This window comes from Diceros bicornis, chromosome 38 (assembly GCF_020826845.1).
Source record: "Diceros bicornis minor isolate mBicDic1 chromosome 38, mDicBic1.mat.cur, whole genome shotgun sequence".
In the NCBI taxonomy this organism is placed as follows: Eukaryota; Metazoa; Chordata; class Mammalia; order Perissodactyla; family Rhinocerotidae; genus Diceros; species Diceros bicornis.
This window is the reverse complement of record NC_080777.1, coordinates 17,173,892-17,198,946: the sequence shown is the minus strand read 5'-3', so window position 1 is coordinate 17,198,946 and position 25,055 is coordinate 17,173,892. Positions and strand designations below refer to the sequence as shown.

Sequence of the window (25,055 nt, the reverse complement as noted above, 5' to 3'; positions counted from 1 at the left end):
TATACTTTCTATATTTTTCATTTTTTGTTTTCTCAGTTGATTTTTTAAATGATATACGTACAATCGCATGCTGTGGAATTTTAATCATTTCTCTGATAGATATTGCAAATATTTTTTCTCATTCTGCTGTTTGTCTTTGAGTTTGTTAAGTGTTCCAATTTATTCTTAAAAAATAAATCATGTACTAATTTTAAGTTTAATGAGTAAGAAATCCCTTCAGATACATCTCACATTGATTTGGACACATCAAGAAGTCATGACCATTTGTTTTATAAAATAGTGAGCCCTCTTCCTTCTCCTGATGAGATGTCTTGCTAATAATTAATATTATTGTGCAATGAGATGAATATTGTTTCATTTATTTATTTCAGGAAAGACAAGAAGCCTTCTCACAATTTTTTTTTTTAGTTTATAAGGTCAATTTCAATGTGTGTGGGGTTGTTCTCACACTACTAAGCAATTCTTGGACACTAGGTTGGTGTTGTACAATTCATCTCAATTCTGACATCTACGTGGAGAAAGTATGAGATTCCACAGGTTAAGGGCTCAGTTCTACACGACTGCCCTCCACTTCAGATGCCAATTGCAAGCCCAAGTTGTCACCTGTGCTTCCGACCCGACTGGCTATAAATCAGAGGTTGCCATGACTCCTTCCTTAGATTCCATTAACTTGCTAGAGCAGCTCACAGAACTGAAAAACTAGTTTACTCACTAGATTACAAGTTTATTGCGAAGAATATTAAAGGATACAAATCAACAGCCAGATGAAGCACACAGGGCAAGGTCTGGCACAAAGGAGCTTTTGACCTCGTGGAGTTTGGAGCCTGACACATGAGAGTGTTCTGGCTCACCAACCTGGAAGCTCTCTAAACCCTGTTCTTTGGGTTTTTATGGAGGCTTCATTACATAGGCATGATTGATTAAGTCACTGGCCGTTGGTGATTAATTCAACCTCCAGCTCCTCTCCCCTCTCCACAGGTGGAGGTTCAAGATGGTGGGACTGAAAGTTCCAACCAGCTAATCACATGGTTGGTTCCCCTGGCAACCATCCCCCATCCTCAGGTTACCTAAAATGCTCTCCAAAAGTCACCTCATTAACATAACAAAAGAAACTGTTATTGCTCTCATCTCCTGGGAAACTCCAAAGGTTTTAGGAGTTCTGTGCCAGAATCAAGGATGAAGAGCAAACATATATTTCTTATTATAGGTCACAACATCAGTGAACATAAGTGAGGCCATCTTGTTACGCTAAATGGCCCCAGCTCCTCCTCTGTGTAACTACTTGCTGCTCTACATGTACTCTAAAAATAAATCACATGCTCTCCTCATTTATGGCCTCCACTTACATATGTACTCCCCAATAGCTTGATAGATTAAAGCTTTGTTCTATGAGTTTCTCTCCAGCAACAGGCTGACCACAAGTGGGAAACACAGCTACAAGTTATCCATCACAGCTGACAGAAGAATGGAACAATGTTATGCCTGCAGCCCCTCACACTTGGAAACCAACATCCCCGGACCGCCTCCTTCCTGCCCATTTTCCCTGTATAACTGCCTCAAGATTCTGTAATTTTTGAAGATGGGTTTTTGAGACATTAATCTGCCATCTTCCCAGTTATGCTGTATGCTGGCTAATCGAATTAAAACTTCGTTTCTCGATCCCTAACTCGTTGTGATTAATCAGCTCAGATTGCAGCCAGCAGAGTGAGCCCATTGCTCCGTAACAACAATATCACAGGCCTTAGTCTAACTTCAAGTTGACTCTCAAATTCATTAAAGGCAAAAATCTGTCAGCAAGTGTTTTTTTACATTCTTCCAAGATGTGGGCCTACTGAAAATTAAATGGCCTTTTCACCACCTAATTCTATCCCGCAAATTTGAAAGCAAAGTTTCAGATCCTGATAGAAGCAGATATTATAGGTTAGAGCAAAGACAGCTAACACGGTGTCAAGTGTGAGGGATTCTTAGTTTGCTGCTACCTGAATCTGAACTGTTACTCATCTTCTCTGTATAAAGTGAAGATAAGAAAGTGCAGAGTGGCCCTGAAATCAAACTGCCTTCAAATTCCTGTTATGCCACTTGCCAGCTATGAATTTTTTTTTGGTGAGGAAGATTGGCCCTAAGGTAACAGATTGTCCTTGAGCTAACATCTGTGCCAGTCTTCCTCTGTTTTGTATATGGGATGCCGCCACAGCATGGCTTGATGAGCAGTGTGTAGGTCTGTGGGAGATCAAGATTTGGCCACCCTGAAATCTATCTCTTTACCTTGGTTGTTTTCTCTAGGGACATTTGACCTCCCCCACTAACTGCCTAAAGAATTTGACATGGTGGCTCCTTCCTGGAACAGATCTATCATGATGGCTGTAAAGATAACGTAGGGTAAATGTTACAATAGGAAAGGCACCAACAAGCCCCTCTTATCAGAAGTTCTGTCTCTCTGGCCACATTCTCTGGATGACCCTGCGAGGAGTTGCCAGACAATCATTTACATTTATAAGGGAAATCTCCATTTGTAAAGGTATCTCCCTCTCTGTTTTGAGAAGAGAGGGGGATGGCCTCATTTCTAGAAACTTATCAATGTGGAAGTTGAGGCCTTAAAGCTGCATAATAACCTTACTCTCGTTTACTGTGCTTTAGTGGTAATCTCCTGTAACTGACTCCCCCCACCCCCAACATCCTCCTTTGTCATTGGCTGAACATGGTATTTAAGACGAGAATTTCTGCTATTGTGTTGAGAAATGCAGTGTCCCTGCTTTCTCCCATGTGTACATGTTATCAAACTTGGTATTATTTTCTCCTGCTAACCTGTCTTGTTAATTATTTGGCCAGCCAGAAGAACCTTAAGGAAAAGGGCAGAGGGAGATTCTCCCTCTCCCCCGACACGTCCATGCCCGGGATCGGTATCGGAATCTTGGGCGTGAATCTTGGGCCTCTGAAGCAGAGTGTGCAAACTTAACCACTACACCACCGGGCCGGCCCCTGCCAGCCATGAATTGTTGAGCAAGTTTTCTGATCATTTAAAATCTCAGTTTTCTATTTTTAAAATAGTGTAATAATAGTTGTGAAGAAAAAAATGACAGAAAATTTCTAAACCATCTAGCATATGATGAATCCCTAGTAAATACAAATTAGCTCTTATTATTATCAACTGGGGTAAATAATATTTATCTTATATCTATAAATACTGCTATCCTCTTTTAAGCCAAATTTGGATAAAGTCATCGCAACACTGGTATATTTGCCAGCAGAGATTTTTAAAAAAATTATGACAGTGAAAATAAAAATATAGCATCATGTAGGTCTTCAATTTGAATTCTTATGGTAAAACTATAACAAAACACAATCCGTGCTAAGAATTTAGTACTACAGACGGATGAACTTGGAAACATAACGCACTGTCTTTGTTAGCTTTTGTTAGCTGGCATCAGGTATTATATACAACGTAAAAAAACATATTTTAGTAGCTACTACTGTTTTGGGTTCCAATATATACTGTTTAAAGCAAAGATAATCAAAATTTTAAAAATTGCGTGTATTTGTGTGTGTCTAACATTAGTTGAGTGATTACTATACTCCAGAAACCTGTTGCCCTACACAGCTTAGGAGTTTTTTGTTTTTCCCTTTTTGTTTCCTACCATGCTTAACCAAAAAAAAAAAAAAAAAAAAAAAAAAAACTGCTTGGGAGTAGGGATGAGATTGGAGACGGGGAGGTAAGGGGTTTGTAAGCGCTATAAAGTTTTAAAATCCCCCAATTTCCCCTGCCGTTGCACTATTTACAGTTCGGCATCAACTTCTACTACCTCCAGGAAACTCTCCTTGCATCTCCCAAATCCACGTGGAGAAGAGAGACAATAAAGATGCTGAGGACAGTTTGCCCAGACTTGCCCTCAATCTGGGAAATCTGACTCCTCGAGCTAGAAATTCTTAAACGTAAAAGGCAGGGGGCTGGGCCTGCGTGGGATGAGGCGAGAGCAGAAATCCCGTCCGGGCGGGCGCCGGGCCAGGAGCACATTCCCCCCGCCCTCCGCGCCAGCTCCTCGCGGCCGGGAAGCTCCTCCCCGCCTTTCCTTCCTCCTCCCCCTCCCTCTCGGCGGCGCGGCGGGCGAAGGCGAGAGCGCTGCGGTATTTTGTCCCGAGCGGCGACCCCTCCTCCGGGCGGGCTGCGGCGTGCGGCGGCCGCGTCCGTGGCAGCCGAGCGCTGAGGAGAAGCCGCGGCCGGCCCGGCGGCCCGAAGGCCGCCAGAGGGGGAGCCCGGGCCGCCCACGCGCGCCGTCGGAGAGGCGGACGCGCCAGCGCCCCGCCTGGCCGCCGGGAAGGTGGAGGAGGCTCCGCGCGCTGCCCGCGCCCCGGCCGCCGCCGCCGCCCCCCTGGCCCTGCAGCCGCCGCCGCCGCCGCCTCGGGCTCCCGCCGCCGCGGGCTCGGCGGCCCCGGCCGGGGAGGGAGGGCGGCGCGCGCGGCCGGAGCCGCCGGAGATGGCGGGAGGGCACTGCGGCGGCTTCGGCGCGGCGGCGGCCGGCAGCGGCGAGATCGTGCAGCTGAACGTGGGGGGCACCAGGTGAGGCGGCGGGGACCCGGCGTCCGGGAGCGTGGGGGGCGAGCCGGGTGGGGAGCGCGGGGCGCGCCAGGCGGGAAGAACGTGGGGCGGCTCTCGGGTCGCTGAAGCCTTGGCTCCGGGCAGGGGGAGGCGGGAGGCCTCCTGGAATCCCCGAGAGCCGGGCCCCTGTGGCCGGGTCGCCGCCATCCTAGGATGCCCACCTTTGTCCCTGCCGCTTTCTAAGGTGCCCGGCGAGGAGGAACATTATATAGCCTCCCTTACTCAACCTCGGAGTGTGTTTGAGCAATTTATTTCGTAGCAGCCTGGCCTTTCGTGGTTTGGCTCTTTCCCACGAACCTGCCTCCCTCTCTCTTCGGTCAACCAGGTGTCTGCTTGCTTGGACGAGAAACAGTCCAGGGTTCTTTTCTTTTCCACGCCTCATCAAGGGCTGTGTGTCATCTCGAAGAATTTCGGTGGAGGGAGTGCAGTAGATTTGCAGGAAGGACATCATGTTTTATTTTCGGAGTTTGTTGGTGCACGGCTCTGAGGGATCGGATCAACTTTCAGGGCGATGTGTCCAGGAACTGCACTTGGAACAGTTGGCTCTGGGAAGCTTTGGATGCTGGCAGCGTGTGGCGCACTCGTAGTAAACAGACTGAAAGCTCCTCTGGCCTTCCACGCGTTTCTATGACTTTTATTAAGCTTGTTAGGGAAAAAAATCATATTTCTGTGGATTTGCTATGGCTTCTGAGTCACTTCTCAGAAATGGGAGTGTGCAGCTCTGTTTGAAGGACGGGGTAGTTGACTGTTAGGCTTGGTGGGAGATAACACGATGAAATGCTCTGGAATATAGTATATTTTGCTGTGCTCGAGAATATGAAAGGTTTTCAACATCTAAGACTTTTAACCGATATTTTTGAAAATGCAAAATGGCAACAATGTGAACCATTTTGATAAAAATGTATAGTGTTTTAATTCTAAACATGTAATAGTTTTCTAAGTGTCCTAAAGAATTCAACATAAGAAACAGTAATTCTTCCTTCCTTCCCTGCTCTTTTTTTCCCCTCATCTCCCAAAGCAAAACTGTTTAATAGTTTAAGAAATTACATTGTTATCGCCGCTGTATAGATACCAATCTTAGGGAAGAAATGGATATTTTTCTGAGATCACATGAAAATATTGCAGGTTTGGTAACTTGCGGATGCAAAAACGAAATACCCTGCAAGAGTAGGCCTTCAATGTGTTAATACGAAAGACTAACACTGTAGTCATTTAAAATCCCTACACTGGTTTCTAATTGCTATCAGTTGTATATTTCTTATTAGGCATTCTAAAGGACATAGAGTATTATGATAAAAATTAAACAGTAGTTATTTATTGTATATTGAAAGCCAGTGGCTTAATTATGAGTGAACTCTTGTTAATGACCGTAGATTCAGTTTCAAATTTTACCTTATATAAAAGGCAGCTATTTTGGAGCTGGAACGTTTTATTACTTACGAAATTTGATTTGATCAGGTTCTCAATTTTTCTAAGTGGTATTAGCAAAGAATACAAAATAAGATAAATACATTATTAGATTAAACAATTTAGAAGACAGGTGAAAGTTGTTACATAGGAATGAGAAAGTAAAACCGCACAAACTTTAGAATTGCTAGGATAAAATAGTTTATAAGTAATGATATGGCGTATAGAAAACAGAACATCCAACTCAGAGTGTTCTAAGGCTATTTTCTTGAGTTACTTTGAATCATAGCCTGTTGCAGCATTTTAGAGCTAGGAGGGATCTAGAAGTCATCTATATCTTGTGCAAAAAACAGATTAACACAGTCACTTAAGTACATTGTAAAAGAAAAAATCCTGATGTGATTGTCTTTAAAGTTGAAGAATTGCCACTGGGAGAACCATCTGTGGTGCAGAAGTGAAGTGGGCTCTGAAGTGATAGAATAAAACTCAAAAGGAGAGTTTATTGTAAGCAGAGAAGCGTATGCCATAGGTAAGATCTTTTTTTTTTTCTTCCAAGAGGAGAGAGAGATGAAAATGGACATACTCAAAGGAGTTATAGAAATGACCAATTTTTATGATTTATTTAACACTTTGGGATGATTCAGAAAGTAGACAAGATGAGGCTTCATTTAGAGTTGTTAATATGCATTATTTCAAAAACAAACTAATGAAGTGAAAGAAACCCAAGATGACTCAATTTGTGATTAATTCTTTTAGAATAAGTATGATTTGAGGCCACATGAGAGATGTCTGGGACCAGCCAGTGGGGGACTCGTGGACAAAGAACTTTGGAGTCAGACAGATAGGGGTTCCAGTTCCCAGCTGTTACCTCTAACTAGCTTAGCAACCTAGGGCAAATTATTTTTTATTGCTTAGTTTCCTAAAATGTAAAATGACAATAATAGTACTAGCTTTACAGACTTGATAAAGGAATTTGAAGTAATAAATGGGAAATGCAAGGATTATTAGCATTATCAATAGTAACATTGCAGAATAAATAATTTTGATTAGATTGCTTCCAATTAATTTAGTAGAAGGCAAATAGCATAGAGTATACTAAATATGGATATGCTAATATCATTGGTAATACTTTTGTTGAGACCAGATTGCACGTGACCTTTTCCTTGGCACACTATTTGTATGAGATAAAAAACATAGAAAAGGCTTTCATGTATTTTGCAGAGAATTATGCTTGTCATGTGTAATTTTAAATGTCGTAGTTTTCATGAAGACGTATTTGGAACTAGTTTTAGAGCTCTGTTGGTTTTTTCCCTTCTGTCCTCTGTTTGGGAAAAAAAAAAATTGGTGGGGGTAAGAGTCCAGTGCCTTTTCCCAGAAATTCAAGATTACTAAACCCACCCCAAACTGCTGATTTTAATTGAAATTGCTAATACGACTTTAAGCAGACCTGTGTAGTTTTCCAAGTAACACAAAATTTGAGTTATTTGGCAAACAATTTGCTGAATAAGCAGTGAGCATGAAAGGTTAGAAGTTATAAGCTATCCTTACATGGCCTTAATTTGATGACATCTGAAACAGAGTGATTCAGTTTTGCAGTAGATCCTTCAGTTTACCATTGACTGGATTTCCTTTTATTTATTTGACCTAGTCAGTTTCCTGTGACTAGTTGTAATCTGCTTCTCATTTTTTCCTAAGATTCTACTAAGAAATACACTTGGGAAAATTTGCCGTGTTTTCTTGAATAAACAGTTTGACTCCTTTCTTAAATCTCTTTAGTGGGCACAAGAACTGCTTTAAAACAGTCTTATCATGCTAGAAAATGAATATAGAGTGAGAGTAAAGGTCTGTTAGGCTCTCTTCTGGTGAAGATACATGATGATGGGGACAGAGAGTAAAAAATACACAGTAGTTCAGTGTGATGAGTTTTAAAATGAAAATATTCAGACAACAAGGGCTGGGCTGTATGAGCCCTATATTGCATTCTTGGTCATGTCAGTTTACAGTAGCTGTTGATTTTTTTGTCCCAGTCTGTGACACAGTCCTTTGGTAAAGTTCCCCCCATTGGTGGTAATAAGCAGGCTTGAGCAAATGGTAGTTAACCTTGAAACAGTGATGTATTGACTGAGTGACTTTTGAATGAATGAATGCAACACTTGCAAATAGCCCACTACTACAGATAAAGTGTTAAATGCATATTGTACAATGAAATTACTCTGAGCTCAAAATGATACTATTGGAAACACCATTAAAGAGAAGGTAAAACCTAAATGGTATCAACCAAGATGGATTAGACTTGGATTATGGGACATGACAGAGGCTGTCTGTCTGGGGTAAATCAAGATACTGAGATGGCAGTGAGCATGAATTGTTTGGGATATTAAGAACTACTCTTTGTTAGAAGGAAAAACAGTTTGTGTTGGAGAGATGAAAGGGAACCTGAGTATAATTTTGAATGTTATGTTGAGAAGTTTAGACTTCGTGGGATGGGCTAATTGTTGATTCTTCAGCAGATTGACATGCTGGACAGTCATATTTTAGGAAGCATTAGATGTCAGTGAGTTAATTGGTTTTGTTGAGAGCTCTTGAATAATCTTAACTCTGAATTGAAAGTAGCAAAATTTAAAAATATTAAATGTAATAAATATAACTCATATAGCTATGCAACAAACTTGTAAATCATTGGCCAGCATATTAAAGCAAGTGAACTAACATTGAAATTTCAAATCATGTCCTACTTTATAATACCAGATAATTTTCAATTGCAGATTTAGTACCTCAAGACAAACTCTTATGTGGATTCCAGACTCTTTTTTTTCCAGGTATTTCATATAATTCTTTAGTACCATTTTAATGCATTTGTTATTTATCAAAATAATAAAAATTTTCCTTGTCTGTTACATGAATATTTTTATTTCTTGAATAAAAAATCTTAACTCTTAAAATAGAATTTTTAAAATTTTACTTTGGAGAGGATGACTCATTTATATTGGCCTTTGACATTTGATGAAGAATTAGAACATTTATTCATACTCAGATTTTAAAAACTAACTCTAGCTTATTGTTAATGACTTCTAGTTTGCTGAGTGGAAGAATTTCAACGCTTCGGGATGAAACTGGTGCTGTGAGTATAATAATGTTGATGCATATGTCTAAATTAAAGTAATTTTGCTTATAATGCTTGATCCTTATTATATAGTGACTCTAAGAAGATAGAAAAGCTAAAACTTTAATAACCACTGAATGAAAGTGACATATATGTATTTAAACTTTTTTATTTCTTGTCATGTATAGAGTGTTTCTGTATTTATAGAAGACAGCTGTAAACAGGGAATACTGCATATAGCAATTTAAGTATGCATGATTAGAGAAATTGTAGGATATAAGCTTACATTGTTAATAGAGGAAATCGTCATTTTAATCAATAATTAAAACTTGAACAGTAAATAGATGAATGTAAATACTAAAATATTTTGATATTGAATTGGAATGGCAAGATATTGCAAAATTAGTGAAGTCTTCCAAGTTTTTATCTTGGAGAATAACTTTAAGACCTTGTCATCAGTGGTGGAGAGAGGGAAGTAAAGAACTCTTTTCAGTGCAAAAAAATTGGTTTATACGTTTAAAAAGCAGTTATAGTGTGTAAAGTCAGTGTCTAGTGCTCCCAAAAGCAAAAGGGCTTTCTGTTTGGAGGCACCAAAGTGACCAGAAGTGTTTATTTGCTATGGTGAGACTTGCAGATGAAATAAAGCAGCAAAAGCAGGTATGTCCGTGGGAGATTATGAAAAAGACATTAGTAGTAAGATCGCTACAAATCTGTGGTTCTTCAGCTTCCGATTGGTTCTAATAAAAACAAAAGCAGGAATTGATGAAGCTAGAAGAAGCTCACTGGCTATGTATAATAATTGATCATAGTAAAAAGAGTTTTATTATTTGCTCTCATTCCCCTGTCTAATTGACTTATGTAAGCTTTCACAAATATTCAGTTTTATGGTTAGGGCATTTGTAATTGATTCAAGATAGTGTTGGTACACATGCCTGTAAAAAGTTATCAATTATGTATTTCATGTTTTTAAGCATTTTATTTTCCCCTCATGTATTCTGTGGTGCTGTATTTGTTATTTTTAAAAAAAGTTTTTTTGTCATCATCCCAACCCACCTCCCACACCCTTGAGGAAATTGAGATAGAGGGATGTAAAAGTGTTATGAGAATGGTGTTCTTTTCCAGTGTTGACAGCAGCATGCAGTATTTACTTTTCTTGATTACCCCTGTGTGTGCTGTAAAAGTACATTGTTGTTTTAATGATTCACCTATGAATCACAGATTATGTAAGTCACAATCACTTTCACCAATAATTAATAATCAGACAATATAAGAAAGTATTATTTATGCATAATGTTTTCAAAGTATTTATTGAATTCTAGGATATTTCAGGTAAAACTTTTATTTTGGGTATCACTTCTACCAAAGATATAAGTAAACAGAAATGAGAAAACTGACTTAGTAGATACCATTGTCCTACACATTAAAATATCATCAGTCTAATAATACCTTTCAAGGAAAAAAAGACAATGTCACATTAAATGCACACAGTTATAACTGCATTCCAGTGTTAGAAACATTAAAATTTAAGAGTAGAAGGGCCGGCGCCGTGGAGTAGCGGTTAAGTGCATGTGCTCTGCTACTGATGGCCCGGGTTCAGATCCCAGGTGCACACCAAAGAACCACTTATCAAGCCGTGGTGTGGCGGTGTCCCATATAAAGTGGAGGAAGATGGGCACAGATATTAGCCCAGGGCCAGTCTTCTTCAGCGAAAAAAAGAAAAGGAGGATTGGCATGGATGTTAGCTCAGGGCTGACCTTCCTCCCCCCCCCAAAAAAAATTTAAGAGTAGAATCAAGGAAATACAGTATATAAATAAATCAGTCTTTGTTCTCTGACTTGGTGTTACGGATATTGAAGTGAAAAGTTTTATTTATAATTTGAAAATAAAACAGTTCTTTATTTACAGATATTTATTGATAGAGATCCAGCAGCATTCGCACCCATTTTAAATTTTCTTCGGACAAAAGAACTAGACTTAAGGTAAGAAATCCATCCTTTTAAGTAAATTCTTATTGATAGATGTGTTTTTGGTATATTTTATGAAGAAAAAGTGTTTTTTTTCTCTCAAGACTATTTGGCTTAAAAGTTTCCTTGGAATTAAACTCTCATAGATCTAGGCCCCCATCACCTCTTCCTCTCGAATACTCCAACAGCTTCCAAACCCAGTTTCCTGCCTTCATCCTTGCATCCCTCCAATTCACTTCTCACGTGGTAGTCAGCATTATCTTCCAAAAATATAAATCTGATCTGGTTACTCCTCTGCTTAAAAAACCCACATTTAATATGTTACTGAATTGATGGTTGCGGATTTTGGTATTCTGATAGTGTTTCTTAGGGCCATCTGTAATCTGGCCCCTGCTTCATTTCTCTTGCTTCAGCACTCTCAACTCTCTCTGCTCTTGGCTTAATCCTGGCTTCTGCAGTGATCCCTGCTGTCTCCACTTAATACAGATATTCATGGTTTCCTGTGCTGACACTACCACAGCGTTTATTACACTTACTGCTCTTTCAGCTGTCTGTCTTCCGTCACACTTTAAATTCCAGAAGGGTGAGCCCTATACATCCCCAGGATCTAGCGTGGTGCTTGATGCACAGTAGGGAGTCAGTACATGGGTTTTTTTTTTTTTTTTTGGTGGGTAAATGAATGACCATTTAAACTATTTCTTTAATTTTGCCACAGTCTAATTGTAGGAATGCAGTTTGTTTTATTGTTCTTTTATTTCGTGTATTCTTAGTGAACTTTCACAAGAGATTTATTAACATTTTTTTAGATACAGCTTTTTAAAATTCTGATTGTTTATTTGAGCTGCCTCTTTATAATATTATATAATTTTTGGCTTATCTTCACTAGAATATGAGCTCCTTGAAGGCAAAGATTCTTTTTGTCTGGTTGGTTTCCTGCTGTATTCCCAGTGTTATAACAGTGCATATAGTACCTGCTCAGTAGATATTTATTGAATGAATAAGATTTGTTGGGATTTTTGTTTGTCTGGTTTTTCGCCTGGGATTTGGTAGAGGTGGGAAGTATTACTAACTACTTAATTCTTGAGTAAAATTATTTTGCCACATAGCATTTGATTAAAGAATAAATTTACTTCTAATCAGTGTCCTTGCCACTAATCCACAACTGGATAACCCATGAAAGGCAGAGTTAGTTTAAATATCTGTCTTTACTGACTGCTTTTCTTACAAATTGCTGCCTTATTTCACTTAAAGAGGCATAGCAAATTAAAATTCTCTTGAGTAGTAGCAAATTAAAATTCTCTTCCCAAAAGAAGATGGGAAGGAATTAAAAAAAAATGCTATGTCTAATTCTTTTCCTTGTATAGAATTCTCGTGTTGCCCCTATCACACAGTATTGGTGTAACCATGTGTGTTTGCCTGTCCTCCCCAGCAGACTGGAGCTCCTCAAGAACGTGTGTGTGTCCTGAGCTACCTTGTAATTAGCCAGTACTACTGTGCTGTTAGCACAAATGGTTTTGAAATAGAATAAGAAAATTGTAACTGTTGTTATGTTAAGCTAGTCACAACCAATTTCACAAATAAAAGCAATTTAATATTGCAATTGCATATGTTTATTAAAAATCCCAGGGAATTTTTTTTTCTCTTTGTTTTTTTTTAAGACTTCTTTTTAGAGCCATTTTAGATTTACAACAAAGTTGAGAGGAAGGTACTGAGATTTCCCATGTATGTCCTGCCCCCACACATGCATAGCCTCCCCCATCATCAACATCAGTTGCCAGAGTGCTACATTTTTGCCAAGGGTGAACCGACATTGACACATATAATCACTCAAAGTCCATAGTTTACCTTACGGTTCCCTCTAGGTGTTGTGCATTCTCTGGGTTTGGACAAGTGTATAACGACATGTGTCCATCATTATAATATCATACAAAGTATTTCACTGCCCTGAAAATTCTTTGTGCTCTGCCTATTGATCTCCACCCCCTACAACCACTGATCTTTTTTGTTTTTGAGGAAGATTGGCCATGCGTTAACATCTGTTGCCAATCTTCCTCTTTTTTTCTTTTTTTTCTCCCCCAAGCCCCAGTACGTAGTTGTATATTGTAATTGTAGAGTTGTAGCTCTTCTATGTGGGACGCTGCCTCAGCATGGCTTGATGCATGGTGAGTATGCCCGTGCTCAGGATCCCAACTGGTGAACCCCCGGCCGCCGAAGCGGAACGTGCAAACTTAACTGCTAAGCTACTGGGCTGGTCCTGATTTTTTTATTATCTCCATAATTTTGCCTTTTCCAAAATGGTGTATACTTGGAGTGATACAGTATGTAGCATTTTCAGATTATTTTTTCTTTCACTAATACCACACTGTCTTGATTATTATAGCTTTATAGTAAATCTTGGTGTTGGGTACGGGTGAGATAGGTAGCTAGGTAGACATGAGTGGGGGATCGTAGTTGGAGATCTTGCTGCATCAGTGAGCATCTTACTGGCATCCAGACATGAGCGGGGGATCATGGCTAGAGACCTTGCTGCATCAGTGGAGCGTCTTGCTGGCATCCTACAAGATACAGATAAAGGGGAACTGAGACCTGCCTGGTGCCACCACTGGAGTCTGAGGCCACCAACCATCACAATAAAAATAACGAGTGCACAAACAGCACATACAGAGCCTCTGCTATGCACCTCTAGAGGACATTGACCTTTCTTTAATTTACATACAAATTCCATATGCATTAGCCCCCCTTCCCTGAGGCATGACTGCCATGACAGTTCCAGAGCTTCCCCTAGGTCAAGAACTCCCCTTCCCGACGTGTGAGTGGAGGAAAAACCATTATTGGCAGATAACCAGATAATGCTAATTCCCTTCTAAACAGCCCAAATTAAAATAAAGCTAACCCAAGACACAGGCAGATGCGTTCTCTGGCACTGCCCGCTCCTCACTTGGAGTGTATCTGACCTTTCCTCTAATAAATCTTTGCTCGCTGTTGCCATTGTGTCGGTGTCTCAGTTCCTCTCTTACACTGACCAAGAACCTGGGTGATAGGACTCTGCAGTCCGGTTACACTGGCAGTCCTCCAACTTTGTTCTTCTTTAATATTGTGTTGGCTATTCTGGGTCTTTTGCCTCTCCATATAAAATTTAGTATCAGTTTGTCAATATTCATAAAATAACTCGCTAGAATTTTTATTAGGATTGCATTGAATCTTAGATCAGTTCGGGAAGAACTGACATCTTAACAATACTGTGTCTGTCTTTTTTTTTTTTTGGATTTTGTGTGTGTGTGAGTGTGAGGAAGATCGGCCCTGAGCTAACATCTGTTGCCAGTCTTCCTCTTTTGGCTGAGGAAGATTGTCCCTGAGCTAACATCTGTGCCCATCTTCCTCTCTGTGTGTAGGACGCCTGCCACAGCATGGCTTGACGAGCAGTGCATAAGTCCCCGTCTGAGATCTGAGCCTGTGAACCCCAGGCTGCCGAAGCAGAACGTGCGAGCTTAACCACTATGCCATCGGGCCGGCCCAATATTGTGTCTTTCTATCCATGAACATGGAATAATATTCTCCATTTAGAGTTCTTTGATTTGCTCATCAGAGTTTTAATAGTTTTCCTCATACAGATCTTGTATATATTTTGTTAGATTTATACCTAAGTATTTCATTTTTGGGGGTGGTAATGTAAATGGTATTGTGTTTTTAATTTCAATTTCTACTTGTTCATTATTGGTACATAGGAAAGCAGTTGACTTTTGTACATTAACCTTGTATCATACAACTTTGCTATAATTGCTTCTTAGTTCCAGAAGTTTTTATTGATTCTTTTGGATTTTCTACGTTAGGTGATCATATTATTTGCAAACAGTAATTTTATGTCTTCCTTCCTGATCCGTATGCCTTTTATTTCCTTTTTGCCTTATTGCATTTGTAAGGATTGCCAGTATGATGTTGAAAAGGAGTGTTGAGAGGGGACATCCTTGCCTTGTACCTGATTTTAGTGGGAAAATTTCAAGTTTTTCACCATAAAATATGATGATAGCTGTAAGGTTTTTTTTTAGGTAGTCTGTATCAAGTTGAGAAAGTTCTCTATTCCTAATTTACTGTGAGTTCTTATCATGAATGGGTGTTGGATTTCGTCAGGTGCTTTTTCTGCATCTGTTGATGTGATCATGTGATTTTTCTTTTTTAGCCTGTTGATGTGGTGGATTACATTGATTTTTGAATGTTGAACCAGCCTTGGGTACCTGGGATAAATCCCACTTGGGTGTGGTGTATAATTCTTTTTGTACATTGTTTGATTCAATTTGCTAATATTTTGTTGAAGAGTTTCACATCTATGTTCTTGAGGTATTGGTCTGTAGTTTTCTTGTAATATCTTTGTCTGGTTTTGGTATTACAGTAATGTAGGCCTCATAAAATGAGTTAGGAGGTATTCCTTCTGCTTCTATCCTCTGAAAGAGACTATAGAGAATTGGTGTAATTTCTTTCTTTCGTGTTCGGAAGAGGGAATCCTTGGCCTGGTGCTTTCTGTTTTGGAAGATTCTTAATTATTGATTCAATTTCTTTAATAGATGCAAGCATATTCAGATCATCTCTTCTTGTGTGAGTTTTGACAGATTGTGTCTTTTAAGGAATTGGTCCGTTTCATCTAGGTTATCAAATTTGTGGGTATAGAGTTGTTCATAGTGTTCCTATAATGTCCTTTTAATTTCTTGGGGATCTATAGTGATGCCATCTCTCATTTCTGCCCAGGCAGTATTTTTGAAGTAAGGACATACTGTAACTAAAGTCTAAAAGGAATCGTTAGTATTGTAAACACTTAAGCTTCGTTCTTTTTACTTGTTATTTTCATTTTATTTAACTATACTCTCACATCTTCATCTGGATAACATAGCCTTTCCTAAGGCTGGTCTGTTTTTCCCCTACTTTCTATTTTGCTTTTATTTTTGATTTCTGTTGATGAGGGAGTCAATTTATCTGAATTTATTCATTCAACAAATATTTATTGCATAATTTATGTACAAGTACCATGCTAGGCACTGTGTGAGGTATACAAAAATGGATCAGAAGTGATCATGCTTACCTGAATAGACATTTTTCCAAAGAAGATTTACAAATTGCCAACAGGTACATGAAAAGATGCTCAACATCACTAATTATTAGGGAAATGCAAATCAGAACCACAATGAGATATCACCTCATCCCTGTCAGAATGGCTGTTAGCAAAAAGACAACAAATAACAAGTGTTGGAGAGGTTGTGGAGAAAAGGGAACCCTCGTGCACTGTTGGTGGGAATGTAAATTGTTGCAGCCACTATGGAAAACATTATGGAGGTTCCTCAAAAAATTAAAAATAGAATTACCATATGATCCAACAATTCAACTTGTGGGAATTTATCCAAAGAAAAAGAAAACACTAATTTGAAAAGATATCTGCACCCCATGTTCATTGCTGCATTATTTACAGTAGCCAAATATGGAAGCAACCTAAGTGTCCATCAATAGATGAATAGATAAAGAAGATGTGTGTATATATATATACAATGAAATATTACTCAGCCATAAAAAAGCATGAAATCTTGCTATTGTGACAACATGGATGGACCTAGAGGGTATTATGCTAAGTGAAATTAGACAGATAAAGACAAATACCGAATGATTTCACTTGTATGTGGAATCTAAAAAACTAAACAAAACAAACAAACTCATAGATACAAGGAACCAAGGGGAAGGGAGTCGGGGGGTTGAGCAAAATAGGTGAGGGGGTTAAGAGGTACAAACTTCCAGTTATAAAATAAATAAGTCACAGGGATGTAGTATACATCATAGGGAGTATAGTCAATAATATTGTAAATAACTTTGTGTGGTGACAGATGGTTACTAGACTTATTGTGGTAATCATTCCATAATGTATATAAATGTTGACTCATATAAATGTTAATCACAGTGTGTATACCTGAAACTAATATAATATTGTATGTCAACTATACTTCATTAAACCAAAAAAGAAGAGCCAGCCCTGATGGCCTAGTGGTTAAAGTTCGGCACTCGCGCTGCCTTGGTGGCCTGGGTTTGTTTCCTGATTACGGAACCACACCACCCGTCTGTCAGTTGCCATGCTGTGGCGGTGGCTCACATAGAAGAACTAGAAGGACCTACAACTAGAATATATAACTATGTACTGTGGCTTTGGGGAGGAAAAAAAAGAAATAATTCTGATAAAAAGTTAAAAGCAATTAATGCCATGTAAGAATGATTTCCACTCCTGTTTGCCTTATTAGATACTTCTTGATAATTTACTTGTACTAACCCTATAAAGCACTAATCTCTCCTGTAGTCACCCAATTCATCTATGTGTGAATAGTTTTTAAGTAAGAAAATGTTTTTGTGTGCGGACTTTTAATTTAGACTTTTTCATATGATTAAGGATCTTAGGAGAAAACTGTTTTAAAGCCTCATGATCTTGTTCACATTAAGAGCTGAGTACTTTTGCTTCAGATGATAATCCAAGTGGCCATTGTTAGAGGATTTACATCGTTTGTTTGTTTCTTTGTAGGGGAGTGAGTATTAATGTTCTCAGGCATGAAGCAGAATTTTATGGAATCACTCCATTAGGTATGTGTTCTCCAAATATTTTGTGTTTATGATTTCACCCTTTGTGCACTAAACTTACCCAAATGAAATGTGATTTATACTAGGTCCTAACTTTTGATGGACTAGTTCAGTGCTTGCTTTTTGTGGATTTTCATAGTAAAAGGATACTATCAACTGATATAACTTAAACATTTTCCTTTTTTTCCCCATCCTCTTTAACTAGAGAAAATAAAAATGGAGTACTGTTTTTCTGTTTGCATGTACTCTTGACAAGTTTGCTTTGAAATGTTTTTAGTAAGAAGGCTTCTCTTATGTGAAGAATTGGAGCGCTCATCTTGTGGCAGTGTCCTTTTCCATGGTTACTTGCCTCCACCAGGTACTTCTGCGTTATTTATTTAGTCTTTTTAAAAATTCTTATTATCATTAAGCAAGTATATACAAATAAGCGTTAAGCAAATATGTTTATACACGTGTAAATAGGAAGAAGGAAGATCTGTTACTTAATTATTGAGTTTCTCATTTATAAATCTACTAGAAATCGTGAGAACTTTAATTTTAATTGAAGTCATACTACGTTAGAGCAGGGATGGGCCAAACTTTTTCGGTAAAGGCCAGATAGGCTTGTGAGCTGGATCTCTATGGCAACTACTCACCTCTGCCATACACACTGCAGAAATGAATGGATGCGACTGTGTCCAGTCCAACTTTATTTATATAAACAGCCATCGGGCTGGATTTGGCCATGGCCCGTTGTTTGCTGACCCCTGTGTTAAGAGCACTGGTTGTCAGTCCCCTTTTTGTAGAACCCCAGGAGCCTGCAGAGAGATGTCATCGTACAGGACAGAGGCAGGGGAGGCGCATGTCATCTCCGCCCCACTTCAGTTAGTTAGAAGAGTTCTGCTGTTACCTGTGTGGCAGTGGGCTTCTGAGCGAGATTTCATTGCAAAAAAGATTCTCTGCCAAATAAAAGACGTTTAAAAGTATGAGGCAGTTCATCTTTAAAGCAGTTTAAATTAGTACATAGTACCTTAAACCTAGTAACTGTACCATAAGTATAAAGATTGGTCACCACAGATTGAATGAATTAATGATTGATTTCAGTAACGCTAGAGCTAGGTAAAAATGGAGTATAATATGATAAATCTTAATCTTATTCATTATACATAACATGACAAATACCAGAAATCTGTTGAAAGAATTTTATTGTTTTTTCATTTTCATTTTGTTGTGGTTTTTTTTTGTTAATTAAATTATTTGCAATCAATTGCTATATTGGAAAATATGTTTTGGCTATAATGAAATTTACATTTTTATGTTTTTTTGTTACAATGTGAAATTTTTAATTTTTGGTAGGTGAACTGAGAAATAAATTTATCTTCTTATTTCCTTTTATAGGTATTCCTAGTCGTAAAATAAACAACACAACTAGATCCTCTGCTGATTCTAGGAATGGACTGAATTCTACAGAAGGTGAAGCTCGGGGAAATGGTACCCAGCCTGTTCTCTCTGGAACTGGAGAAGAGACTGTTAGGCTAGGTAAGCAAAGACTACGTGAATAGAAAAAGAAAAATATATATGTTCATAGTTCTAGGTGATATTGAGTAATTATTTTTAAAGGTGTAATTTTTGCCTCCTCTCTTTTTAATTCAAATTTATTATTTATATCTTGAAAAGTCTCATTTAACATAATTTTTATTGAAAAAGTATCTGATCTTCTGTTTGCTCTAAATCTTCAGAACAGGGGTTGGCAAACTGTTTATGTAAAGAGCCAGATGGTAAATATTTTAGGTTTTGTGGGCCATTCGGGCTCTGTCAGAACTGCTCAACTCTGCCATTGCAGCATGAAAGCAGCCGTGGACAAGATGTGAACAGATGTGCACGGCTGTGCTCCAACAGAGCTTTATTTATGACAACAGATAGAGGACGGGAGTTGGCCTGTGGGCCATAGTTTGCCAGCCCTTGCTTTAGAATATAAAACATTTCCTTTTCTAAAATCAATAGGATTTCCTGTGGATCCACGAAAGGTGCTCATAGTGGCCGGCCATCACAACTGGATTGTAGCTGCATATGCCCATTTTGCTGTGTGTTACAGGTACTGTATAATTAATAATGGTTTGTTATTTGGGGGCTAGTGTTTAATAATTGTGATTTTATATTCATAGATTGAAGAGCTGTTTCTTTTAGTCATTAAATTTTTTCTCTGCATATTTTACCCACTTCTGTATCTCCCGATTAGATTCAGTTTGCTTTTATTTTCACTGCTAAGTTGTTGGTAAATATTGCTGATAGCCTTAATATGTCTTAAGTATTTCCCAGACAGTATGAACTGTAATATAACTGAGATATCTTGAAGTTACTCCTTCTTGTTGATTATAGCCAGCTTCTGAATCATTTATCTGTTGTATTAAATGACTGGGCAGGATTATTAATGTGAGCTTCGTGATTTTCTATCTGTGATGCTTCAGTCTTTTGTGCTCTATAGTAGTGAAGAGTCAGACTCGTGAAGCAGGACAGTTGTGGGCAGAACTGATATAGTTTAATAGCTGTCATGTGTGAGACTTGCACAGAGGCAGTTTGGTTTTACTAATTCTTGAATTCTCAGAAACTAAAAGGGAATGAGGAAAAGTGTAGACCAGTGATTGTTTTAAACTGGAGAAAGGATAGGATTCTTAGTTCACTGTCCTTACTGCAGTGAGAAGTGTTGATGACGGAGAAGTGGTGTAGAAGCACAAACACAGATATACTAGTTCAGACTATGATCCCATAGTTAATTTAATTGCTGAAAAATCAAAGAATATATAAATGTTTTGTCACTGTTGAGTTTAGTGAAGGAAAAAATAGCCACAATAGATTAAAAATACTTAAAATGTCTTCACAAGTTTACAGATATGTTTTAAAGAATCCCAGGTGTATTTTTTAAAAATCTCAGTGGATGATAGGTTTGCTATATGTGGAAAAATCCTTTTCTATCAATAATCTCCACTATTTTCATTGCAGTAGAGATTCAGTGCAAAATTTCCATTTTGAAAGCATTCTGTGTATTCTTATTTTATTGAATAATATGGAAATGATTTTTTTAGATAATTTATTTTGCGGATAACTTTCGTATGAAGCATGATTAATTTGAAGAAAGGAATTTTTTTTTAGGAGTGTTGTTTTGAACTTACAATCTTGTGGATCTGAATTGACAAAACTGTTTTTGTTTGTTTAAATATTATGCACATATTTTCATTGATTAAGGATTCCAGAGGAGTTGTGAAATGATTATGATAAGTTATCCAGGTGTAACAGCATAATTTATCTTTTGTTATTGCACAACAATGCTAGAGATTTCTGTTTGCCGGTCAGAGACACAGTTTTGCACAAAACTTCATTGAGTGACAAGTATAAGAAGAATGATGCTGTTACATTTTCCATTCTTTGTGTTTGCTTTTGACCATGACCTTTCTTTGCTTTTACTGAGTGTTACTGATGTCAGAGCAGTATGCCCATGCAGAGTGACAAAGGAAAAGGATTGAGGACATATTGGATTTTCTCACATACGGTTAACTCTTTCAAAACAGTGGCAATAACATTTCAAAATAAAGGAAAATATTCAAATTATTTTGAGAGTGTGTTCTTTTCTACAAATTGTTTTTCCACAGCTTTCTATATCAATAAATTTAAAATCTTAAAAAAATGAAAGAGTAGTATACTGAACCCCTGTGTATTCACCTAGACTCCCTAGATTCACTAATTTGCTACATTGTGAGACTTTACTCTTATATTTCTTTTCTTACTGAGTTTATGACAGTGTTACTTATATTCACAAAGAGGAGTTGTGTAAATTGCTGCCCTCTTGGAGCTTACAGCCCACTTTAGATCTTTAATTCATATGGGACTTACTTTTGGTATGTGGTGTACGATTTAGGAATCTATTTTATTTTCTTCCAAGTAGGTAGCTAATTATGTTTTGATTATCTGTTACATAAATCATCTTTTCACACTTAATTTGAAAGTCTCTTTATATTGCTCTCTCTCTCTGTATATATCCAATATATATACTTGGCTCTAATTTTAGACTCTCTCATGTTCTTCTGACATATTTGTCTATTTCCATACAGTTTGAGGTAGAGTATGCTTAAAGTCAGTTTCAGAATCTTGCAGGGCATGTATTTCTACTGTATTTCTTTGAGATCTTAATGTGGATGATAACCACATTCTTCACCTTGCTGTCCTGACTCCTGAGCCTTGGTTCGCTGGACAGCAGTAAGGAGACGGAGAGCTGAACTGTCAGAGCCTGTTCTCTCTTGTTTTACATATTTAAAATTTTGTACTACTTGTATGGAAAATTATAGAGCAATATGTGTTTCTTTCTTCTTTGTATGTAATTTTAACTTAAAAACAGAAGTAAATTCACATATCTTATTGATTTAAATTCTCTAATTGTTATAGTCACTCTCAAATATGCTGTCCTGATTCTTTTACTCTTTTTTTGGCATTCTTTGTTTTATAATACCCTAATTTTTATAGAGAAAAATAACTCAGAAGTGTGATCTCGGTAAAAGATTAGATCACATATAGTTTTATTATTTCTGCTCCTAAATTAATGATCACAAGATCACATCATTCACCTCATTAAATCAATTCAGCATCTCTTCATTGAACACTGTTATAAACCTAGCACATGTCTGCATCCACATAGCAGCCTATTGCTATTATTCCTGAAGTGCCAGCAGTCCCTACTTTGTGCCCAGTCTGATGGTTCCTAAGAGCATCTGTATTTCATTTCTCAATGTCAATTTTTAGAGTTTATTAAGTAATTCTTTCCATTGGTTTATCTTAGCACATGAATTCCATTTGGTGGCTGAATAGGGTAATTACAGATCATACGATGCTTAGGAAAAACTAAACGTTTTTCTATGTATTGCTTTGAAGTTACTTAACGAAATCATTGACTCTTGAAATTAATAAGAAGGCCGAATTGCTTTTTTTGTTGTTGTTGTTGCTGCTGAGGAGGATTTGCCCTGAGCTGAGATCTATGCCAATCTTCTGTATTTTGTATGTAGGATGCTGCCACAGCATGGCCGCTGATGAGTGGTGTAGGTCTATGCCAGGGAACCGAACCTGGGCCACTGAAGCGGAGCACGCTGAACCTAACCACTAGGCCACGGGGTGGCCCCTTGAATTGCATATTTTTGTGAATTATAGCTTTATTACTTTAGCTACATTTTTAAACAAAAATGTAACTAAAGTGATTTCATTTAGTTCCTTAGGTGACCATGATTTATGAATACCTAAATTTGATTTTTTGTGATGAATATCACAAAAATCAGGTAGTATATAAAAGAGTGCTTATTTTCTTCATGTTCTATTTATTCTGTTTAGGTAAGGCAAACAGAAGCTTTACACTTTGGTTTGGATCATTTGTTTAGTATGATTTTAAAATCAGATCTTCTGTAGTTAAAGTTCAGGTCATTCGTTGTTATTATTGCACAACTGTAGGTTCTAAATGTGTGAAGCCTTGTTTTCTAATCACACAGAATACATGTCTGAAGGACTAAATTCAGATAGGGCAGGAAAACATTGAAAATTTGCAAATATGTTTATTAGAAATTAAATAATAAAGAATGCATTTTTATTCAGTCGACTGCAAATCTGAACCCTGGTAAGCCTTTACGTATGGGGGATGAATAGGTCCCCATGGTTTTTCATTTAGAATGGAATCTTTAAAGTCCAGTCCTCAGAGAAGGATTTCCAAAGTCCCACATTTTATGCATTTGATTGTGCCAAGGTGTTGGAATATGTATGTTGTACCGGATCACTCCCTTGTCTTAGTTTGCCAGGATAGGCTGTCATCTGAAGTACGAGAAAACAATAGATGGAGTGCATGTAGTTAATGATAATAGCTGAATAACTGATTAGTAACTGAAAGGAATAATAATTATCCTACAATTCTGATTTTTGTTGTCTGTTCCTACCCATAGATAATGACAGTAGCACTTTTTTGTGGTGAAAAGTGAAAGATCCAACTTTTTTTTTAAGTTGTTAATGTTTTTTACAATTTGAAGGGCTTTCTTAAATTGTTCTTTGGAGAAATATAGAACTCTAGTCTCTAGGCTCTTTTTAAGTGCTTTATATGTCCTATGTATGTAAATATAGGGTATCTTGGGGATAATATTCTGGATTTGTAAATGGTATATATCAACAAAATTTTATATTTAACATAAAGATAGGTAGCTGTGATTAATATCTTTTGGTACATTCGTTTATATTCTGTTTACTTAATTGCTGCTGAGGTATCTGTTCTTACTTAACAGAATCAAAGAATCTTCAGGGTGGCAACAAGTGTTTACAAGCCCATATTTGGATTGGACTATTGAACGAGTAGCTTTAAATGCAAAAGTGGTCGGAGGTCCACATGGAGACAAAGACAAAATGGTTGCTGTTGCCTCAGAGAGTAGCATCATCTTATGGAGTGTTCAAGATGGAGGAAGTGGAAGTGAAATTGGTAAGAAAAACTTTGTTTATGCTGCATTTTGCTGGGATATATAATCTTCTGAAGTTTAACAGGGATTGCCCATAAATGTCCAAAGTAACCTGGACTGTTAGTTAGCTGGAGCTCCCACATCTTCTTTCCAGGGTCCAGTGATAATAGGACCACTCAATGGGAAAGGAATGATTTGATAAAGAGGGAAGACATTAATGTTTTAAGTGAGAGGAAAGAGTCTTCACCAGTTTGCTCCAACTGAATCCTGGCTGCTCCATGAGAATGTTGCTTTTCTTGAAACCCATTCAGTGGTGGCTGCTTTCTCTCCATCCCTCTCATAATGCTGGGCCTGAAGCTGGGGTAAATAACTTTCTTATTCCTCCTCATTGCTGCTTCTAGACCAGAAATTCTCAACTTTTTGGTCTCAGAACCCTTTTATAGCCTTAAAATGTCATTCAGGACCATTAAGAGATTTTGTTTGTGTAGGTTATATCTACTGATATTTACCGTAATAGGGATTACAACTGAAATGCTTATAAATGTTTATTAATCTAATTAATTAATCTAATTACTCTAATTAATCTAAAAATAGCAATAATAAACCCATTGCATGGTAACATGAAGAACATTTTTAGTGAAAAATAACTATATTTTCCAAACATTTGTGTGAGATCCATCACTGAGTACAGTCATGTGTCACAGGATGTGTTCTGAGAAATGCGTCATTAGGCAGTTTCATCATTGTCATCATGAATTTCAGCACACCTAGATGGTGTAGCCTCCTGCACACCTAGGCCGTATGGTATTGATCTTCTGGGACCACCATCATATACGCTGTCCCTTGTTGACTGAAACATTGTTATGTGGTGCTTGACTGTATAAGAAAAATATATTAAAAATAAATTTACTTTTGGGCCGGCCCCGTGGCTTAGCGGT

At 37.9% G+C, this 25,055-nt stretch overlaps 1 protein-coding gene across 3 annotated transcripts in view; it reads left to right on the top strand.

Moving 5' to 3' along the window:
• Positions 1 to 4,059: 4,059 nt before the first annotated feature.
• Positions 4,060 to 25,055, top strand: part of KCTD3 (potassium channel tetramerization domain containing 3) — a 59,054-nt gene continuing 38,058 nt past the window's right edge. The window contains exons 1-9 of one of the 3 annotated variants that reach the window (XM_058533701.1): positions 4,060 to 4,555; positions 8,767 to 8,820; positions 9,077 to 9,122; positions 11,010 to 11,083; positions 17,613 to 17,671; positions 17,946 to 18,026; positions 19,046 to 19,186; positions 19,652 to 19,742; positions 23,950 to 24,140. In XM_058533701.1, coding sequence (XP_058389684.1) covers positions 4,473 to 4,555; positions 8,767 to 8,820; positions 9,077 to 9,122; positions 11,010 to 11,083; positions 17,613 to 17,671; positions 17,946 to 18,026; positions 19,046 to 19,186; positions 19,652 to 19,742; positions 23,950 to 24,140 — 820 coding nt within the window. In that variant the 5' untranslated portion in view covers positions 4,060 to 4,472. Of the gene's footprint in view, positions 4,556 to 6,425; positions 6,531 to 8,766; positions 8,821 to 9,076; positions 9,123 to 11,009; positions 11,084 to 17,612; positions 17,672 to 17,945; positions 18,027 to 19,045; positions 19,187 to 19,651; positions 19,743 to 23,949; positions 24,141 to 25,055 lie in introns of those variants that run through there. The other 2 variants (XM_058533699.1, XM_058533702.1) reach the window with 2 other exon arrangements.